This window comes from Emys orbicularis, chromosome 18, assembly GCF_028017835.1.
Source record: "Emys orbicularis isolate rEmyOrb1 chromosome 18, rEmyOrb1.hap1, whole genome shotgun sequence".
In the NCBI taxonomy this organism is placed as follows: Eukaryota; Metazoa; Chordata; order Testudines; family Emydidae; genus Emys; species Emys orbicularis.
The window spans coordinates 16844991-16863627 of record NC_088700.1 but is presented as its reverse complement, the minus strand read 5'-3'; the positions used below and the strand labels follow the sequence as shown (position 1 = coordinate 16863627).

General features: G+C 52.2%; 1 protein-coding gene across 1 annotated transcript in view; it reads right to left on the bottom strand.

Moving 5' to 3' along the window:
* Positions 1 to 18637, bottom strand: part of ASTN2 (astrotactin 2) — a 551498-nt gene that overhangs the window by 253833 nt on the left and 279028 nt on the right. The window contains exon 12 of the mRNA XM_065418613.1: positions 16628 to 16816. Within this exon, the coding sequence (XP_065274685.1) occupies positions 16628 to 16816 (189 nt within the window). The remainder of the gene's footprint in view (positions 1 to 16627; positions 16817 to 18637) is intronic.

The following is an 18637-nucleotide window of genomic DNA, read 5'->3' as shown; positions in this document are numbered from 1 at the left end:
TCATCTAGGAGTCTGCTTCAGCATTTATCCTGGTTCCCTACTGCCTCAGCATGTGAATCCTGCACCTACAGTGCTAAAACGTGAACTTCCATTGCTTCGGCTAAAGGAGTAACTCCATTAGCTGGCAGCTGTAGTCAGCTCATATCTTCTGACGTGGGCTGACGACTAGAGGGAGACAGAGACCGGTGTGGTGCTGGGGTGGATTATACACTCATCAGCCCAGTGCCTAGACCCAAGGCCCTTCTCTGGTTTCACTTGCCCATCTCTATCTGGTTCATTCCCAGTCATTTCACCCCATTTCCTGTCGGCACATGGACACTACTAGGCTACTCAAGACTCTGGGCAGGGGATAAATTATGTCCTCATCACTGCCAGTTGGATACAGAAGCCCTCTTGTTTCAAGCAGCGCATCATCCCGCACTGCTCTAGGAACGCTCACTGGCTGGGGAGAGGGACTGTCTCACAACGACGTGCTGGCCTTTCCCACAAAGTCAGGTGCAAAAATCCGAGAACAAGTGTGCAGAGAGACAGTTCTGCTGGGAAAGTAACACAACGCTACTCAGGGGAGCAGCCCCATGTGCAATTGGAATCACATCATTCAAGGGGTGGGGGTCCCCTGACCAGCTCAGCGTTGTAAGAATCCCCCCGTCCCATACAACCTGTGCCTCCTGTCTCATGAGCGCTCCCTAAACTCATGCGCTGAGTGTGGAGACATACGCCCACCCTTGCATTGCACTAACTCCAGAGAAGACTGAGAATTCAGCTCCACCAGATGTACCATGACCTCAGCTGTGCCCTCTCCACCCCAGCTGCTCAGCTTCCACAGAAGAGGCAATTCCAGTCTAGGCTCCTATTCTGACCACACTCCATCCCTTTCCCTGTTCTCAGCCCACACGCAGATGAGATCATTCATCCTCCACACCTGCTCTGGGCCTGGCTTCCAAGTGCCTCGCCACTCTGAGGGGATAATTCTGCTCCCCCTCGCCCCGCTATCGGATCGGTTTTCAGGCTGCACAGAGCGGGTAATTCCACTCTGGGCCTTTGCTGTATCCTCCCCAAGCCTTTACACACACACACTCTCTCTCCTCTCCCCCCACAGAATGGACAATCTGCTCCTGTTCTGAACCTCACCCACCCCCAATACTCAGTTCCCGCAAATGGAGCAAATCCATCTCATGTATTCGCTCCGACTCCCGCCCCCTTTCCCCAGCAAAGAGGGAGGAGTCCATCCAGTCCAACTCCCCGATGCTCAGACCATGAACCCAGTCAGGGTAATTCCATCCTGAGCCCCACCTCCCCTTCCCTCTTGATGCTCGGCCTGCGTTGAGTGAGGACTGTTCCCTTCCTCCCCTCCTGGCCACCCATTGCATGGAGCGAGGAAGGATGCCGTTCTCCCCACCTTTCTGAGGGGGTTTCCCCTTCCTTGGCGGATTGGTGTTCTGCCCAATTAGTGCCGCCGGGTGACAGGCTCTGTTTGTGCTGGGTGATTATCTGTGGAAATGCAAATCCGAGCTTCCTTCGCCGCAGCAGCTAACGAGATAATGAATATTTTCATCAGCTGCAGAGAATACAAACATCTGCACAGACATGCTATCGGGGTGGGGATGGAGGAGTGGCGGAGGGGAAGCCACTTATCAGTGGCTTTGGGGGGAAAAGCATATGCTTCTCTGCTTTATAGAAGGGAAATTCTCCTAAGCACAAGCCTGATCCAAAGTCCACTGAAGTCAATGCTTGTCTTTCCATTGGCCGCAAAGGACTGGGAATCAGCATACCTGAGCAGCAGTCCGGTCGCACCTCTGGGCTGCGCTGCAGACTGTTGCTCTGAGAAGGGTATCCCATGACTGAGGGCAGAACTGCTCCTCAGGACAGGAAACCCCAGGACTGGCTCCAGATTTTGCTGTCTGGTGGTGAGTGTCACTGAGTCACCAGTCAGGAAAAGCTCAAAGTTCACTTTCTTCCCTGTGCATGTGGCAGCTGGGGCCAGGGCTAGGGTCACAACTAACCTGGTATTTCTGTCTATCCGGCTGCTTATTATGGCCCCCGTCACCTGAGTATCTGAGCCCCTGGTTTCATCATCACGGACCCACCACGCACAGACTGGAACGTTCATGGATCTTGGAATCCCATTGCAACGCAGGCGATATTTGCTGAGGTCGTGCTGTTCTGTGAGCAGCATGGAATTTCGTAATCCTTGCCTCTGGTCCCTGGGTGCTCTGACAGGACAGAGGAGTGCTGCACCAGGGTGACGTTTTGATGCAGCACCATCACATCCTGATGCAATGGCCCAGCACGGTGGCATAAATGTGACAGGATCACATCAGACAAGTTTGTCCAGTGGGGACAGACTAAGGAGGTGGTTCCCTCGGGGTCAGGATAAAACGATTTGTCACTGAGGGCAGCTCTGTGTTTCTTATTCTCCTTGTCCATGGCACCTGGGCTTGGCACGGAGGAGGACAATTTCAAGATGCAAAGTGCGAGCGGGGCTGGGAAGTCAGCAGGGCCCTGAGCTGGATGTGGAACCATATCCTCAGATTTCTCCATTGCTCTTGTATTTTATTGTATTCACAGTTCTCAAGCTGCTGACGGGCACCTCCAGTCCAAGTTGCAAAGGACAGGTTCTCTACATAGACACTCCTTGAGTGTCTTAAAGGCCTTGTCACAGTTTGTCATCCACCGTATTTACCTGGGGTGGCCCTCTTTTCTGAGGCCTGTTCAGGGTGCTGCAATGGTGGAGAATCCCAGGACAAAATGTTGATAGTACCTGGCTAATCACAGGCATCGTCGCACTTGTTTTTGTTCACTGAAGGGACAGGGCAGCTCATTAAAGTGTGGACTTTGTCCATCAAGAGTCACAGCTGGCCACCTCCTATTGGGTTCCCTAGGTACGTAACTCCGTGGGTCCTAATCTTGCATGTTGCCAGATTGGTTACTAAGCCTGCATCCGTGAGGGATTGAAGTACTGCCGTTCCCTGGTTCAGGTGGTCCCTGCAATTCTGGCTTTAGGTGACAATGGTGTCCAGACAGGCAGCATCATAATGTCCGTGGAGTTGCAAGATTTCAGCCATCAACCTCTGGAAGGTGGAAGCTGCACTGCAGAGTCCAAATGCCGTGGGATGGAACTGGTACAATCCATAGGGGGTGTAGAAAGCTGACTTGTCCCTGGAGTCGGGTGTAAGGGGGACCTATCAGTACTCTTTGGTAAGGTCAATTGTAGATATATAATTGGTTGCTCCTAATCATTCTAGTAACCCATCTACCCTTAGCATGGGGCAGACCTCAAATTTGGATATTGCATTGACTTTGCAGAAGTCTATACAGCAGCGTAGTGGCCCATCTGACTTAGAGACCCAGGTGAGGGGGGTTCGCCACTCATTGTAGGACACCTCTACCACGTCTACAGCTAACATTGCTTGAAGCACCTGATGGATTACAACCCCACATTTTCCGGGGGAGGGCTTTCCTTCACTTTTTGTCCTGCTGCTGTTTCAATATAATGAGAGATTAAGTGGCTTGTCTTCCATACAAGAGCTTAAAAGGTGAAAAGCTCATGGATGACTGAGGGACATCCTGGATGGTCAATAACGGGGTGGGTATAGTTGGTCCCAATATTTGGGGTCTGCGATCACAAACGTCCTCAACATTTAACGTTTTATGAAAACGGTTTAGTAGGCCAGCTGTTTGCGGATGGTAGACTGATGGTCGCAGTATCTTTACTTTCAATAGATTGCACAGTTCCTGCATCAACCAGGATGTGAAATTTGAGCCTTGGTCTTTCAGAATTCGTTAGGAAGTCCCACTCAAGAAAATAGTTTCCCTAACTCAGTTGCTATGGTGGCTGCAATAGTCAATCAGAGTGGAATGGCCTTGGGGTATCTCATGCCATAATCCAGGATGATGAAGATGTGCCAGAAGTCGGCAACACTCTAATCCAGGGGTCACATCAAGTCTATTCCTATCATTTCATATGGTACATCCACAAGAGGAAGTGAAAGGAGGGGTGCCTTGGGGATGCCCTGTGGCCTGCCAACGGACATTCCGGGCAGGATCCATAATAGTCACTGACCCCCCTGGGTCTCAGTTCATGGCCTAACGTCCAAACTGCTATTTTTAGTGCGCTAGTTCAAGCAGAGCTAGCACGAGTCTCTCTACCTGAGCTGGGAGGCTCACTCCCAGCTGCAGTGTAGACGTCCCTGAGACAGATTCCTTAGCTCTCTTCGTTGCTCCTTGTGGGAACTGGCACATTTCATGGAATCTGCATCAATATTCACCCCCTGCTGTCAAGTCATTTTCCAGAATCTAAGCTCCCATTTGAAAAATTAAGTTGCCAGTCCGCATGGTTGCAAAGAAAGCTTTAAAAACATGACCAGAGGGTAACCCAGCATGGGCCGTCCTCGCCTCAGAATAAAGGCGGTTTGATTTTTCCTGTGTTTGCCAATAGATTTCAATTAACACTTTTTAAAACACCCAATTAGCACCACCATAGGGGGGAGGGGGGACATGACAGGCCCGCCAAGTTTAACCAGGACTAGCTAACTGTTTTTTTTTTAAGGTGTTAAACCCTGACTACACTAGTTGCTAAGTGGTGTTTAAAAACATGTTAATTCAAATGTCAGGTATGATTTTTTTAAGCACCTCTTTTTTCTAGAGCCACTGGTGTTGTCTTCTGGATTACACGACACTAGATTTAAAAAAAAAAAAAAAAGTCTAGTGTAGACACATTTTTGTGTCTGGAGACAGCCTGGAATAATAGCTCCGAGAGGTGTGATCTGTTCCCATTCTTCTCCACTGGGTGTTAATTTTGAAAAACTGAGGGGCAGTACGCGATAAAATGAGTGTAATATTAAACTGAACGATAGGGGGTGCTGTGCTGACAGCGTTTTTCATTTTCCTATTTAATGCCACAAAACCTCCAATACTTAATCTGCTCAAAGCAGAGGTGGGATTTCCTTTCTGATGCGTAAGTTCCGCTCGCTGTCAGCTCCATATTGCCTTGTCTCTAGCCCGCTGTGGCAACTGACTCTGCAAAAGGCTTGAGGGAGGCCTGGAGAATCACGTCCCCTTGAAACTGCAGTGACGCCCCTGGTGCTTGAGGATGAAGGCGAAGAGGCTCTGGGATGCAGTTCCCTGCCCTTTCCACTGAAGGTTGGGGTGGGGAGGGAATTTGGCAGTGCAGGGGGACATGGAGGGAAGGGACTTTGTTCAGCTGTGGCCAGTGGTTAGCATAGATTGAAATATGAAGGGGGGTGGCCGAGAGGAGGGCCTTCTCGGCTGTAGTGGTGTAACAAGGTGGCCCTAATTAAAAGCCAGCCTAAAAGTGAAGCATCCCAGACAGCACAGCTAAGGCAAGCAGAGTTTGTCAGAGTGAGACCTAAAGTGCATCCTGATTCTTTCCTTCTGTCAGAACTAGCCCTCTCCCCGCCCAACGCCTGCGCGCCGAAGACTGAACAGCCTCCAGTGCTCATCCGCTTTGCTCACCCCATATTGAACGTAGCAGTCCCTGCAAGGCACCCAGGAGCTACACAGCGAACCTTCTGTTTCAGCCCACATGGCCGCGGTCTGTTCTCACAAACCAGAGACTCCACTGAAGCCAGCGGGGTGGCAGGTGTGTCAATTTAAGGGGCCCCCATTGGCTTCAGCAGCATTAGGTTAATAAGAGTAAACAAAGCGCCTGCACACCAGACTCTCCTGGAGCAGGTTGGGAAGGAACTCCCCCTCTTCCTCTTTCCCACGTGTATAACATTGCATAATAACAATACCACCCAGCACTTACAGAGCACTTTTCAAAGCACTTTCCAAAGGCACGCAGTACCATTATTCCCATTTTACAGATAGGGAAACTGGGGCCCCAGGAGGTGATATGACTTGCCCTAGGTTACCAAGCAGGATACTCGCTGTCTAGATGCTTTATGGAGGAGTCGCAGTGCTGGCCAACCACTGTACAATCAGATACTAGCCCCGCCCTGCTGGGATGCTAGGTTAGATGGACCAAAGAGCTGACTGCTGACAAATGTCCTGGCTGATCAGAGATGGGGTTTACTGTGACATTTTGTTCCCCTGTATTACGCCTGGATTTGTGGCAGGGGGACTTAGACCTTGGGAGCTCATCTGCAGGCGACATTGGCATGCAGGCCAGATTATCACCTCTCCTCTAGGCATCAGGACAGGGCACTTACAAATGGAGATCCTAATGGGGGATCGCAGGAGGGTTCTGTTTTAAAAAAAAAAAAAAACTGTGGGTTTTGCAGCACAAGGCGGCATAGAGCATGGGATTCAACATCTGGCTTCTCTGAGGACAGCACAATTGCGCTAAATTGCTAAAGACTCATTTACCACGTCAGCCAGCACACTTTGGTCCAGTTCTTAGCTGCTGTGCCAGTGGCATCAGGCTGGGCTGGAAAACTGTCACCAATACGTCTGCGGTTTCAGAGTCGTGAACAGTAATAGAATAGTAATCACAGCAACAAATAATAAAAGGAATGAAATGGAAGCCAGCCACCGGAAAGGAGCTCTATCCATTATCCAAACCTGAAAGGTAATAGGAAAACAAGCCATCTGGGGTACAGGGAGGTGCAGACCTTTCCGGCACTGGAATAATAAACAGCCCAATTATAACCGCCGCACTCAGGTGTTTCAAAGAGAAGATGGGGGAAAAGGATCAATGGAATTAATTCAGTATAGTTACAGACTACATTTATTATGCTACGGGGGCTGAGGAAGTGCTCACTGAAGCTACCATGTGAACCAGGCCCGAACTTCACAGTTCAGTCACTGCGAGGCACCTGGGAATGGGGTGGTATGGCCATGCCAGCCATGTTGCTTTGGGTGTGCAACTGCCCTGCATTCATAAACAGCGCCCCCTATTGGATCCTGGGGCTCGGCACCTATGTGGCACCTTACCCTTGCTCCACCCCCCATACTCACTTGCATTGGAGCTACAGGCAACCTGACCCACAGATTTACCCGCATCAGACATCCACACACAACAAGATCCAGTGGAAAGGCACCTGAGCTGGGCTCGGGAGATCTGGGTTCTACCCCTGACTCTGCTACTGACCTGCTGTGTCACCTTGGGCAAGTCACCTCCCACCAATTTCCCCTTCCACTGCCTATCTAGCTAGACTGTGGGCTGTGTGGAGCAGAGACTGTCTCTGACAATGGATATGTGGAACACTGAGCACAATGGGGCCGTGATCTTGGCTGGGCCAGCAGGTGTAATAATAGCGATGGGTTCTGACGGTGCACCAGGAAATAGAGATGCCAGTTTGGTGGGTTAGGAGGGCTCCCAGCATGCTCTCACCCACAGCAACCAGCTCACTTGAAAATCACACCTGCGTGTGCAATGGCCACCAACTCAGCCAACACACTCGGGACAGAGCTGGGGACAGGCAGAGCTAGGAGCAGGAGCTGCTAAAGCTCCCTAGCTGGAGGCTGTAACAAACGGCTATCCTCTGTGGATTGGCGCAGAGGGGGACCTGTAACACACACTCACCAGTGGGCTAGTGTACATCCCCTGGCAGAGTCCCGAAGGCCTGTAGCAATGCACATCTACCTATCCAGGGGCAGGAGTGAGTTTTGCAGCCCGCTTGGAGGGGGAGCCTGGAAGTTGGGTAGGAGAGATTGTTGGCATGCAGCTGTCGGCTGAGGCTGGGAGGTGCAGGGGGTATTTCCAAGGAGTTCCCGAGCAGAACTTTGCAATGACTGACAGCGAGGCAAAGAAGCCACCCCAGGCCTTACGCCGGATCCAGTGCAAACTGGGAGAAGACTTTCAGTGAGCTCTCTAGCTCAGCCAGACTTATTCAGAGAACCTGCCGACGCATTCCCTTTGCAGGGTGTCTCAGCGTGTTAATTAATAAGACCTCGGACATGACAGAAATCTTCAAGGTGTTTCCACAGCCAGCCCGTCTGAATAGATCCCAGAGAGAGCAAATAGTTTGTGGAGCTTTGGGCAGCCCTGGGAACTGGACCTTCGGTGAGCTGAGCTCCATTATTGCCAGGAGCTCCTTCGGCAGCTAACCCGGACTTCAGGAAATAAAGGTTCCCGACTTCCAGCATTCCCCTTCGTTGAAATCCCCCCCATCCATACTGCAGCAGTCACAGCGAGACAAGGGTTTTTTTTGGGGGGGGGAACTGCTGTCTGAGAACCCTGACGTGTGGTGCCTAAGCGCTCTGTCTGGGGTTTGCTCGGTGCACACGTGTGTGCTGCTGGGGGAGGAGGAGGGAGGGAAGCGGTGATGGGGGAGCGCAGGCAGGCACTTCAGGCAGGCTCCAGCGGAGCTGTCAGCGGAGCCCCGCAATCATGGCGGAGTTTTATTACGGAACGAGAGGCGGCGAGGGGAAGGAGTGACAGATTTAAAATTAACTTGCCAAACTCCCCATCAATATTATGACAATTCCCCACATCGGTTCAGTGACCCGGCGCGCTGCCTGACAATATTAACATAACTTTGTTGAAACAAAACCCTTCGCGGGGCCCTCTGCTTTGGCAGCGGCAATTCTTCGCTAAACACGGAAGCCCCTCACTCTCGCTGTGCTCTTTGATCAGCGTTCCCCGCACGGGGCCCCCCCGGCGAGGCTGCGCCCTCAGGCAGAAACGCTGCTTCAGCACGGGGGGGAGCCAGCCTCCACTTCCCTGCTCCTGGGGGACTCTGGTGCCCAAGGCTAACAGGCAGGTGAGGCAGAACCGTTCCCACTTCTCCCTGAGCAAGCGCTCTAAGATTTTTGCCCCCATCCCCCACTCTCCGTGGCCCAGCCCTGTTTCTCTTCCTGTTTGCTGTGGTGTCCAAGCACCTCCCAATCACTAGTGGATTTTATCCTCAACGGCCCATGATGCAGGGAGCTACAATCCCCACGTGACAGCTGGGGAACTGAGGCGAGATTAAGTGACTGGCCCACAGTCACCCAGGGAGCCCGCTGCGGAGCAGGGAACAGAACCCAGGACTCCAAGTCCCCATCCAGTGCCTGAGGGCTTGTCTACACTTAACACGCGCAGTGCTTCCGTGTAGACACCCTTTCCCGTGGGCAGAGTAATCCACCGACTCGAGAGGCCGTAGCCAGGCTGACGAAAGAATTCTTCCATTGACTTAGCGCTGCCCACAAGGGACTTGGGTTGGCTTAACAATGCTGCTCAGGAGCGTGGATTTTTCACACCCCTGACTGACGTAGTTAAACCGGCCTAATTTTCTAATGTAGACCAGGCCTTAGCCACTAGACTGTGTTTTGTACTCTAGGCAGGGACCGCCAGCAGAGGTTGGAGCAAGTCTATCCATGCCCCATCACTGAACATTTAAGCACGGTGGGGCTGGTTCCCCACTGCCTTGCACTAGTGGAGTGACCGGCACCAGTGCAAAGGGAGGGGCAAAGGGTGCTACTGTGATCTGGCGGCGTGTGTGACTGACTCCCGGGGGCACAAGGGCAGCATGAGCTTTCTAAAGAGGAACCGGGAGACACACTCAGCTCTCCGGCGTGGAAACTCGGTGTTACTGGCAGGTCACCGGGAAGCAGAGGCTGAGACGGTGTCTTAACAAGAAATGAGAGGTGCTGGGTACAGGAGTTCCCAAGGGCAGGACTGGCATCCACCAGGGGATACAGCAAAAGTCCTATCGCCTCCTGCTGTGGTAGGAGTGCAGTGACCAAGCACCACGTTCCTACGTGTGTGCACAGACACACACACACACACACACACACACATATATACACACACAGGCACTTACACCACGCATGCCTTGGTGCCATTATGTCATAAACACAGCCGTGTGCTAATTCACATGTATCACAGCGGTATTCTGATCACTGCCTCATCTCGCCAAGGACTCATCGCAACAACCTGAGCTGCTTCAACCAGTTTTTTTTTTTGCACTCACATCCATCAAATGGCCACGGAAACGTTTCCTTCTCCCCACCCCCACAATATGTCGCTTCCTCCCCTAAGCTGCATTGGCTACATCTCCCATCCCCACCACCCAAAGAATCGGCAACTGCCTGAGTTCACTGCCGCCAAAGACAGGAGATCAAGCGAGCTAGGGGCCCACCCCAGCCTGGAGCTGAGGGAGGAGGGGAAAAAAAGACACAGCAGAAGATAAGGGAAAGGGAAAGATCACATCTCATTCTCCACCTATCAACAATATAGCAAGCAAAGCTCCCTCCATGAGCAGTAATTTGGGATTTCTGTATACCAATTGCCTAAAAGCAACAATTTGAAAGGCCAAACAACCCGTAAACAAAAATCTTTGTTCCCTTGGAGCAAAGAGATGGCGTAAAACACAGACGGGACTGGCAAACACGCCATTTGGAAGATAATCCCCCTGCAATTTGGGGACTACAATAGCTTTTGGCCGTGCCCCATTGCGATAGAAGGCGTGGGGAACACTGTTAATCTAGCCTTTCGTGAGCTGGATTTGTTGCTAAGCCTCCCACCCAAACCGAGAGGTGTGTGTGGAATAGAGAGATATTTTTCTTGAATTAGGCTTATTTGTGAATATTCCACAAATGTAACATTTGGGGGGGGGGAGAAGCGTGGTTTTGAATGTGTTGCTCACAATCTCTTGGGGGAACTTCAAAGAGGGGAGCAAAGCGGATTGCTGGAGTGTGATTAAAGAGCCTTCATATGCCGTCCCGGCATTCAGCCAAAGGGAAAGGAAGGAGGAAGGGAAACACGTTGTAAGAGGGTCACTTTAGGGCACTTCCCTAGCTCTTTCAAACGCGCACCGCCAGGCTCGGCATGCCTCCCTGCACTCCGTGTTGGTTACTTTGAACGAAGGGCACAAAGCTGGAAATCAGGAGCCCAGCAGGTGTCAGGAGAGAAGTGAGAGGCAACAGGCAGGTGGAGCAACTTTGTAACAGCTCAGCCACTGGACAGGGCTCCCTGCCCTTCCCACCCCTGAGCTGTAGAGCTCTTTGGAAAATTATTTTTTTCCCTCCCATTTTAAAAAAAAGGTATTTGGGGTTTTGGATTTTGGGCTTTCACTTGAAAATGCCCAGGTTTTGTCAAAACCTGGAATATTTTCATCCAAAATACAGTAAAAGGAGTGTTATCTGGCCCTGGACCAAGCTCTATAAACTGGCATTTCTGATGTTCATTGAAAGTCCAGTTTACAGTCCGGTTGGCAAGGGGCCGGCAGGCTCCCTACCTGGCTTTGCGTGACTCCCTGCAAGCGGCCACATGTCCCTGCTGCTCCTAGACAGAGGTATGGCTAGGCAACTCTGCATGCTACCCTGCCCCACCCCGCCCCAAGCATGGCTCCACAGCTCACTTTGGCCAGAAACCATGGCCAGTGGGAGCTGCGGGGGCAGCGCCTGCAGGCGGAGGCAGGGTGCAGATCCGCCTGGCTGCGCCTCCGCCTAGGAGCAGCAGGGACATTTTGCTGCTTGCGGGGAGCTGCCTGAGGTGAGCACCGCCCGGATCCAGCACCCTGAAACCCCACCTGCGCCCCAACCCTGTGCCCTGAGCCCCCTCCCGCACCCAAACTCCCTCCCAGACCATGTGCCCTGCAACCCCTCCTGCGCCCCAACCCCGTGCCCTGAGCCCCCTCCGCACCCAAACTCCCTCCCAGACTCCATACCTCCTCCCGTGCCCCAATCCCCAGCCCTGAGCCCCCTCCTGCACCCAAACTCCCTCCCTCTTAGGTAACCGGAATTTGACTTACCGGCACCTCCCATTCCCCCAACATACCAGATAACAAAGCTTTTACTGTATTTTTTCCCCCACAAAAGCTGTCATTGTTGACAAAACACAGTCATCAAGTTTTCAATCCCCAAACCTCAACCAGCTCTACTCATAAGCTCTTTGGGGCAGGAACCTTATCTTCTAACTTGTCTGTTAAGTGCTGTGCACACCCATAGGGCTATGCAATAACACACAGTAATAATTAATGAATGATAGCCCAGCTACGCAATGGAATGAGCTATGTGCAGAGCTGTTAGCTGTGTCTCTCCACTGTCCATGAACTAGAAGGTGGCATTCAAGGATATTGAGACAGGGACAGATGCTCATCACCATGGCACACGCAGTGAGGGTGCTGTAATAATTCCTGCGGGGTAAGATATGCCTGCTGCTCCTCAGAGTTGAATGACGTGAGCTGCTCAGCCTATGCGCACGCATTAGCAGCTTACCCATCGCTGATGTATATGAACAGGAAGTATCCTCAGCGGCTAGGTGAACGGGGAAGCGGAAGCGCAGGCAAGAGAGCTTGTAACACGGTGATACTAAGGGACAGGGCTAAGAGCTCAGGAATAATCTGATTCACCTGCTCCAGCCGGGGGTGTAATCCTACCAAATGCTTTACCTGATCTAGTTCTGAAGGTGGCCACATTCCGTCCCAGTCCTTCAGCGCCATATGAGGAGCCTGCCCATACTCCAGCACAGTCCCTCATCTCATGCTGCGCATTGGATGGAAAGGCGTATCCAGCAACCAAAGGGCAGGGCCTGCTGCGGAGGACTGGGTGGCAGTGGGACACTCCAACACTGAAGGGTGACACATCTAGCTGCCTGGCTCTTACCACCAGACCCTGGAACTGGGACTGATGGGGACAGCCAGGCTAAGCCGTGACGGACAAAGCTTCTAGCTGCACAACGGCTTCCCCCAACACTGGGCTGCCATGCTAGGTGGATGGAAACTATACTCTTTATTAAGGACACTGCAGATATGACAACATGGAAAATATGCAGCATTTAAAGGACTGTCACCTCTGCATAACTAAGGGATCCCAGCCGCGATAAATGCCTTTAAAATACTCAGCCCCTTGTTCTGATAGCAGGTTCCTGCTCCTACTTTGCCGAAACAGGCTTTTAATCCCTGGTATTAGGGAGTTTCCTGCTATGTTTCAAATGCACCAAATTAAGGGCTCCTTGAACAGCTGGCGTCTTAATGCTCAGAGAGGTTCTTGAATATATATGAAAATCAGAGGCAAATTACATCTTTTAGTTAATAATTTCTTCTCCATTAACCTCCTTTCCGGCCCTTGTTAGAGGATGATGTAATGGTGTTTCTACACCACAACCCTCCACAGACAGAGGGACTCCAGGGGAGGGGGCTGAACACATGTGTGTGTGGGCGGGCGGAGTGTCTCATTTTTAGCCAATATTCTCAGAACAAACAGTCTAATTTTAAATAGGCCGGCCTCCCCACCTTTAGAACAATCTCTAAAGCCCAAGACATTGGTATCCTGGGCACTGAGAAGGCTGCATATTATACTGAGTCACGTATATTAGATAATAGTATAGACGTGAGCAGGAAAGAGTATAGCAGGACTCCCACCCGCCTTTCCCCAGGCATTCACCCCTTGCGGGTACTACCTCTCTTTTCCATTCTCAGTGGATACTGCAATCCCTCCTCTTCTATTTAGCCACCACGCCTGCCGGCTCTTCCGCCCCTCCGGTGTTGCTTTCACCCCAGAGCCGTTCTGTCCCTGTCCTATACAGCAGCTGGGCTCAGGGCCAGATCCTCCGCCGGTCTAACTGTCATAGCTTTGCTGGTTTCAATGAAGCCATGCTGATTTTCACCAACTGAGGATCTGGCTCCTTGCCTGCAAAGCACATGGGCAATTTTTGTCCGGATTTGGATATAGTCTCATCCCCCGCGTTATGTCCCAGGCAGATTGTGGTAGGAGCTATCCCGGTGATGGCAGTGGTGCTGGAAACCCACAACTCACATGCCCAGGATGCAGACAGAGTTTAAGGCCACCTAGTCTGACCTCCTGTCTATGACCCAATAGCTCGGGTCAGACTGACGCATTTTGCTGCTCAGGAGACTGAACCGGTGTGTGCCACAGGCAGAGAACAGGAGTGAGCCAGGTGTCCCCAGGGCCCCGGGCCCCTGCAACGGAAGGGAAATTAGCTCAAAGAGACAAACTTGTGTGAGGTCTCATGGAGCTCGGGTGCTAAAACTAGAAGGGAGCCATGGCAGCGGGAGAAGCGGCTGTGCCAAGTGCATACATGTCGGAGACGCTAGGTCTAGACACAGGGTGTCTAGCCCTTCCTGCCGCTCGCGTTGCCACAGCTACCATCTGGTTTTAGCATCTGAGCTCCATAAGACCTAGCACAAGTTATGTCTCCTTGAGCTGGGAATTACAACCCCGCCTGGAAGGGCAGACATACCCTAAGGAAGAAGCTTTCCTGGGCCACCTCAGAGCACTGGCCCTCCCTGTCCGTGCTCCTGTCTCCAGCTGTGGCCAAGCCTGATGCTTCAAAAGGCTACGCCCTCCCACCCAGCATACACCTTTCCTGACCCCTGCAAGCAACTCTCTGAAGGCCTGACGCAGGAGATTTGACTGCAGTCACAGTCTGCGAGGGTTACAAAGGGGAGCATGCAGAGTTCTGAGCAGGTTTCACATCAGATGGGGAAAGCATGTTTATGGTCTCACCTCCCACTGGCATCCTTCCTTCGCCTAGGAACCTCCAGCTGAATCTTGGCCTGGTAGCTAGAGCTCCCGGAACCAGCTGAGGTATTTCAGCCTCTCCACTGGTCGGTGGCTTTTTTGGACTCTGACACCTGGAACGTTTGGGAGGCAGGTGTGATGCACTGGGGGGAGGGGACAGGTGGAAAAGGGCAGTTCTCAGATGACTGGGAGAACTTCAGCTGCATCATACCAAATCCTGGGATGTCTCAGCAGGTGCAAGCAAAGAAACCACACTCCTTGGAGTCCAGTGAATGTGGCACCGTTCTGGATTGAGGTGGAAGGCACCTGCTGATGAAGACAGAGTGGAGAAGGGGGGATTTCCCCCAGGGGCGTCCCTCACCGTGCAATGATACGAAGGGAAAAATCCCCAATGGTGTCGGCGCTAAACTTACGAGAGCGCAGTGGGAAAATCCAGCCATAAATGGAAAATATTACATAGGCAAAACTGTCGTGGTGGGGGTGGGGCTTCCCCCTTGCCATCCCAGAGGGCCTGACACACCCAGAACAGCATCGGGCAACCTCTTTGGCTGAGAGATCAGCTCACAGTACAGCAGGCATGGCCTTATGATTTGATTTGGGCGGGACTACCAGCCCGCGGGAGAAGAGAACCGAATCGGGTCTCCCTGTCCAGCCCTGGGTTGGGCCTGACGCTGAATCAGCACTGGACCAGGAAGAGTCTCTTAGCACAAAGCCCCGAGGCTGGGTGGTCTCTTGCACTGCTTGAGCCCAAAGCCAGCTGGCCACCGAAGCCAGGAATGAAGCGAAGTGTCTCCCAACTAAAATGGAGTTATAAAATCTTGCTGGCTTTATGGCTGGTATTTAGCCTGGAAGATGGTTTCTCGCCTGCTTTTTAATCCCCACGCCAAGTGGAAGCACCTGGCAGGGTCAGATAAAGGAGGCCCCGGGGCTGTCTAGGCCCAGTATAGACCGAGTGGCTCAAACAGAATGGGAGACAAGCTGGATCGGGGGGGAGGGAGGCAGCGCTCTCCTTAAGGATTCATGTTGGTTGTTATTTCTTTTTTTTTAAAGCGTCTTTCGTCTGAGAGCCAGAATCCATCCTGGCTGCGGTAGCGGCGAAGGAAGAAACCCGTCTGCCTCGGAGTCCCTGAGCCCTGCGTTTCCTTTCAGGCAGCAATAAACAGCCCCCTCAATCAGGCTGCTGTCTGGGCAAGGGGAAGGCTGCCTTTAAACAAATCCCCCAGCCCTAGCGCAGTGCAAGGAAAGGCCACTCTATTACAGGAGCGGGAGAGGAAATTAAAGCCCCAGCAAGAGGCGGCTTGGAGCCCAGAGGACGGCAGCACAGGCGGGAGCTGGTTATGACGCAGGGAGGGCTTATGTGAGATTGCGGCCGTCACACAAGGGGCTCTTTAGACTGGCACGTTTCATGAAACTCCCAGGCCTGCTCGGCCATCAGGAAACAAAGCGCACGGCAAAGCTTTCCAATCTGCGTTCCTGTCTCTGTTCAAAAGGCCCCACCAAGGGGAGGGGAACTGAAGGAAAACATGCTAGGAAAACTGCCTTCGCGCACGGTCAGTTCTCACTTCCGGCAAAGGCTGCTGCTCTGCAGACACCAAAGTGCGCGCTGCTGAGAACCCCCGAGGGCTCGGTTTGCCAATGCTTTCTGAGTGCAGAAAGGAGCCGAGCAGCTCCACGGAGGTCGTACTGGTTCTACAGTCCCCAGCGTCATAGCAAAAGGCCAGAATTCAGCACAGATACATCACTGGGGAGATTTTACACTCGACTGGAGAAAGCCGCATGGCTGGACTGTAAGAGATGCAGAGCACACGCAACTCTGACTGAAGTCCGTGGGAGCCGTGAGGCCTCAGCGCTTTTGAGGCCACTGGAGAACACTTTGTGGGGAAGAACCCTGCATCGGACCCTGGAGTGGCTGGGTGGATGTGGAGTAGCTCCCACTGGACCAGCCCCTCGGTTGATGTACATCAGCATAGATCCTTTGAAGTCAATGGGGCTAAGCTGGTTTAGACCAGCTGAAGTTCTGGCCCCGCTATGTGACATACCTCAGACAGAAACAACCTCTCAGCTCTTTCCCCACCTCTATTTTCTATGAGTTGCCCCCAGCTCTTGTAGGTCAACGTTGCAAGATAGAGCTCTTGACAGCTAAGCTTCCCACCACCCTCACCTTTGACACCCCCCTTTCCGACCTTCAATATCATCAAGGTACATCTTGTAAATCTACCATGTTACCGGACCCAGCGAGGGGATGGGGCAGTACCTGAAGGTCATCTGGAACACCTGGCCTTGGTTGACATGCTGGGTCCTGTTGTTGTACCCGTGCAGCATCTCACCAAAGAGGGTGTCGTTGAATTTGGTGTCCGGCTTCAAGCACTTGGGGCCCTCGCAGATGTCAGACAACATGAGACAGGATTTGCCATCTGGAGCGAGTTTGTATTCCTCAACACAGCTGGGAAACAACACAAACTAGGTCAGAGAGAGACAGAGCCACACGCACGCAATACCCAACCCCCAAACAGGGCTTGTAGTGACATGAACCCTGCTGTAGAAAGACTCTTCTTAGGATAGGAGAGTCAGGGTGATAAGCACAATCGAAGTACAGCAAGCCAGCTGATTGTAAGGCAGGGGTTCTCAAACTGGGGGTCTGGACCCCTCAGGGGGTCGGCGAGGTTATTACATGGGGGGTCGCGAGCTGTCACCCTCCACCCCAAACCCTGCTTTGCCTCCAGCATTTAGAATGGTGTTAAATATATAAAAATGTGTTTTTAATGCATAAGGGGGGTTGCAATCAGAGGCTAGCTGTGTGAAAGGGGTCGCCAGTACAAAAGTCTGAGAACCCCTGTTGTAAGGAACTCCATGAGGATCTGGGGAACCAGGGTGCAGCAAACTATTCCAGGGAGTCACATAACTTAAAACCTGCACCGGGCGGGTGCACCAGGCCTGGAGAGCCAGCAGAATATTAGCTCCAGGCTTGGCACTCAAAACCTAGGCTGGGGAGAGCTCCTGGAGACCAACAGCTGCGGCCTGGACGTTACCAATCCTTGTTATTCTTGCAGCATTCTTTCTTCAGCACCAAGGACAGCTGCAGCAGGGCTGACATCCGCATTGGCTGCCAGCTGCAACTGGTGCCAGCAGTGCCTATTCTGGGCCTCCCTGTGGGTAGGCCTGGCAGCATGGGAACGCTAGTACCAGGGTCACAAGGCAATATGCTCTAGCTGCCTCGGTCAGGTGGCGGAGGAAAGAGAATTCAGCTCAAACATCCTGCCCTTCCCAAGGTAGCAAGTCCCCACCCACCAGGGCAGATGCTCACAAATCAATGGGAATGACGCCCTGTGCCTGATGGCAGAATTGGGCGCCAACGCACATCGTCTATTTAGCTGCTTTATTTCACACACTACCTCCCAATACTTGTACAAACACCCACGCCAACGTCCCCCCAGCCAACAGCACAAGTAAGCCAGGGACACCGCCCCTGTTTTTATTTAGTTGTTCTGTCTCCAGAGATGTGAATCCAAGGTTTTTTGTTCCTCTCTCCCACTGTTAATTCCCAGTGCTTCTACAACACTTTGCAGCTCTAGTTTGCAAATCACTTTGCAAAGGAGGCAAGTATTGTCATCCCTCTTTTATAGATGGGGAAACCGAGGCAGGGGAAGGGTGAGGTGACTTGCCCCCAGGTTACACAGGGGTTCCTGTGGTGCAGCCAGAAATAAAAAACTGCTCCCACAAGACATGAAGGATGATTTTGTGGAGGAGGCACTGAATTGGGGCTAGGAGATCTGCGTTCAATCCCCAGCTCTGCCATAGGCTCCACGTCACCTTGAGCCAGTCACTCAATCTCTCTGAGCCTCGATTTCCCAACTGTAAAATGGGGATAATAGTGCTGCCTGTCTTCCATCCTTTTTTGGCCTTTCTTGTTTATACTACAAGCTTCTCAGGCTAGGGCCTACCGGTCACTGTTTGTACAGTGCCTAGCACTATGCGGCCCTGGAGGTGTAGTTATAATACAACTAATGCTTTACCCTGTACTCATCACATGGTATCTGCTTGGCCCAACTGAACTAGTTTTGCTTGCCTTCCCTGCGTACGTGTCACATTCTGTTGGAATGCAGAGCCTTGCTGTTTATCCACTTCCCTGCCGAACCTGCCCCGCTTCCCAAAACCCCTGCGTAGCAGCTGCGGAGGCTGTGTGTTTTCTCTTTGTAACACAATCATTCCAAGCAGCGAAGCAATAAAGTAAGGGGAAAAATGAGAGGAAAGAAAGTGGCTGAGA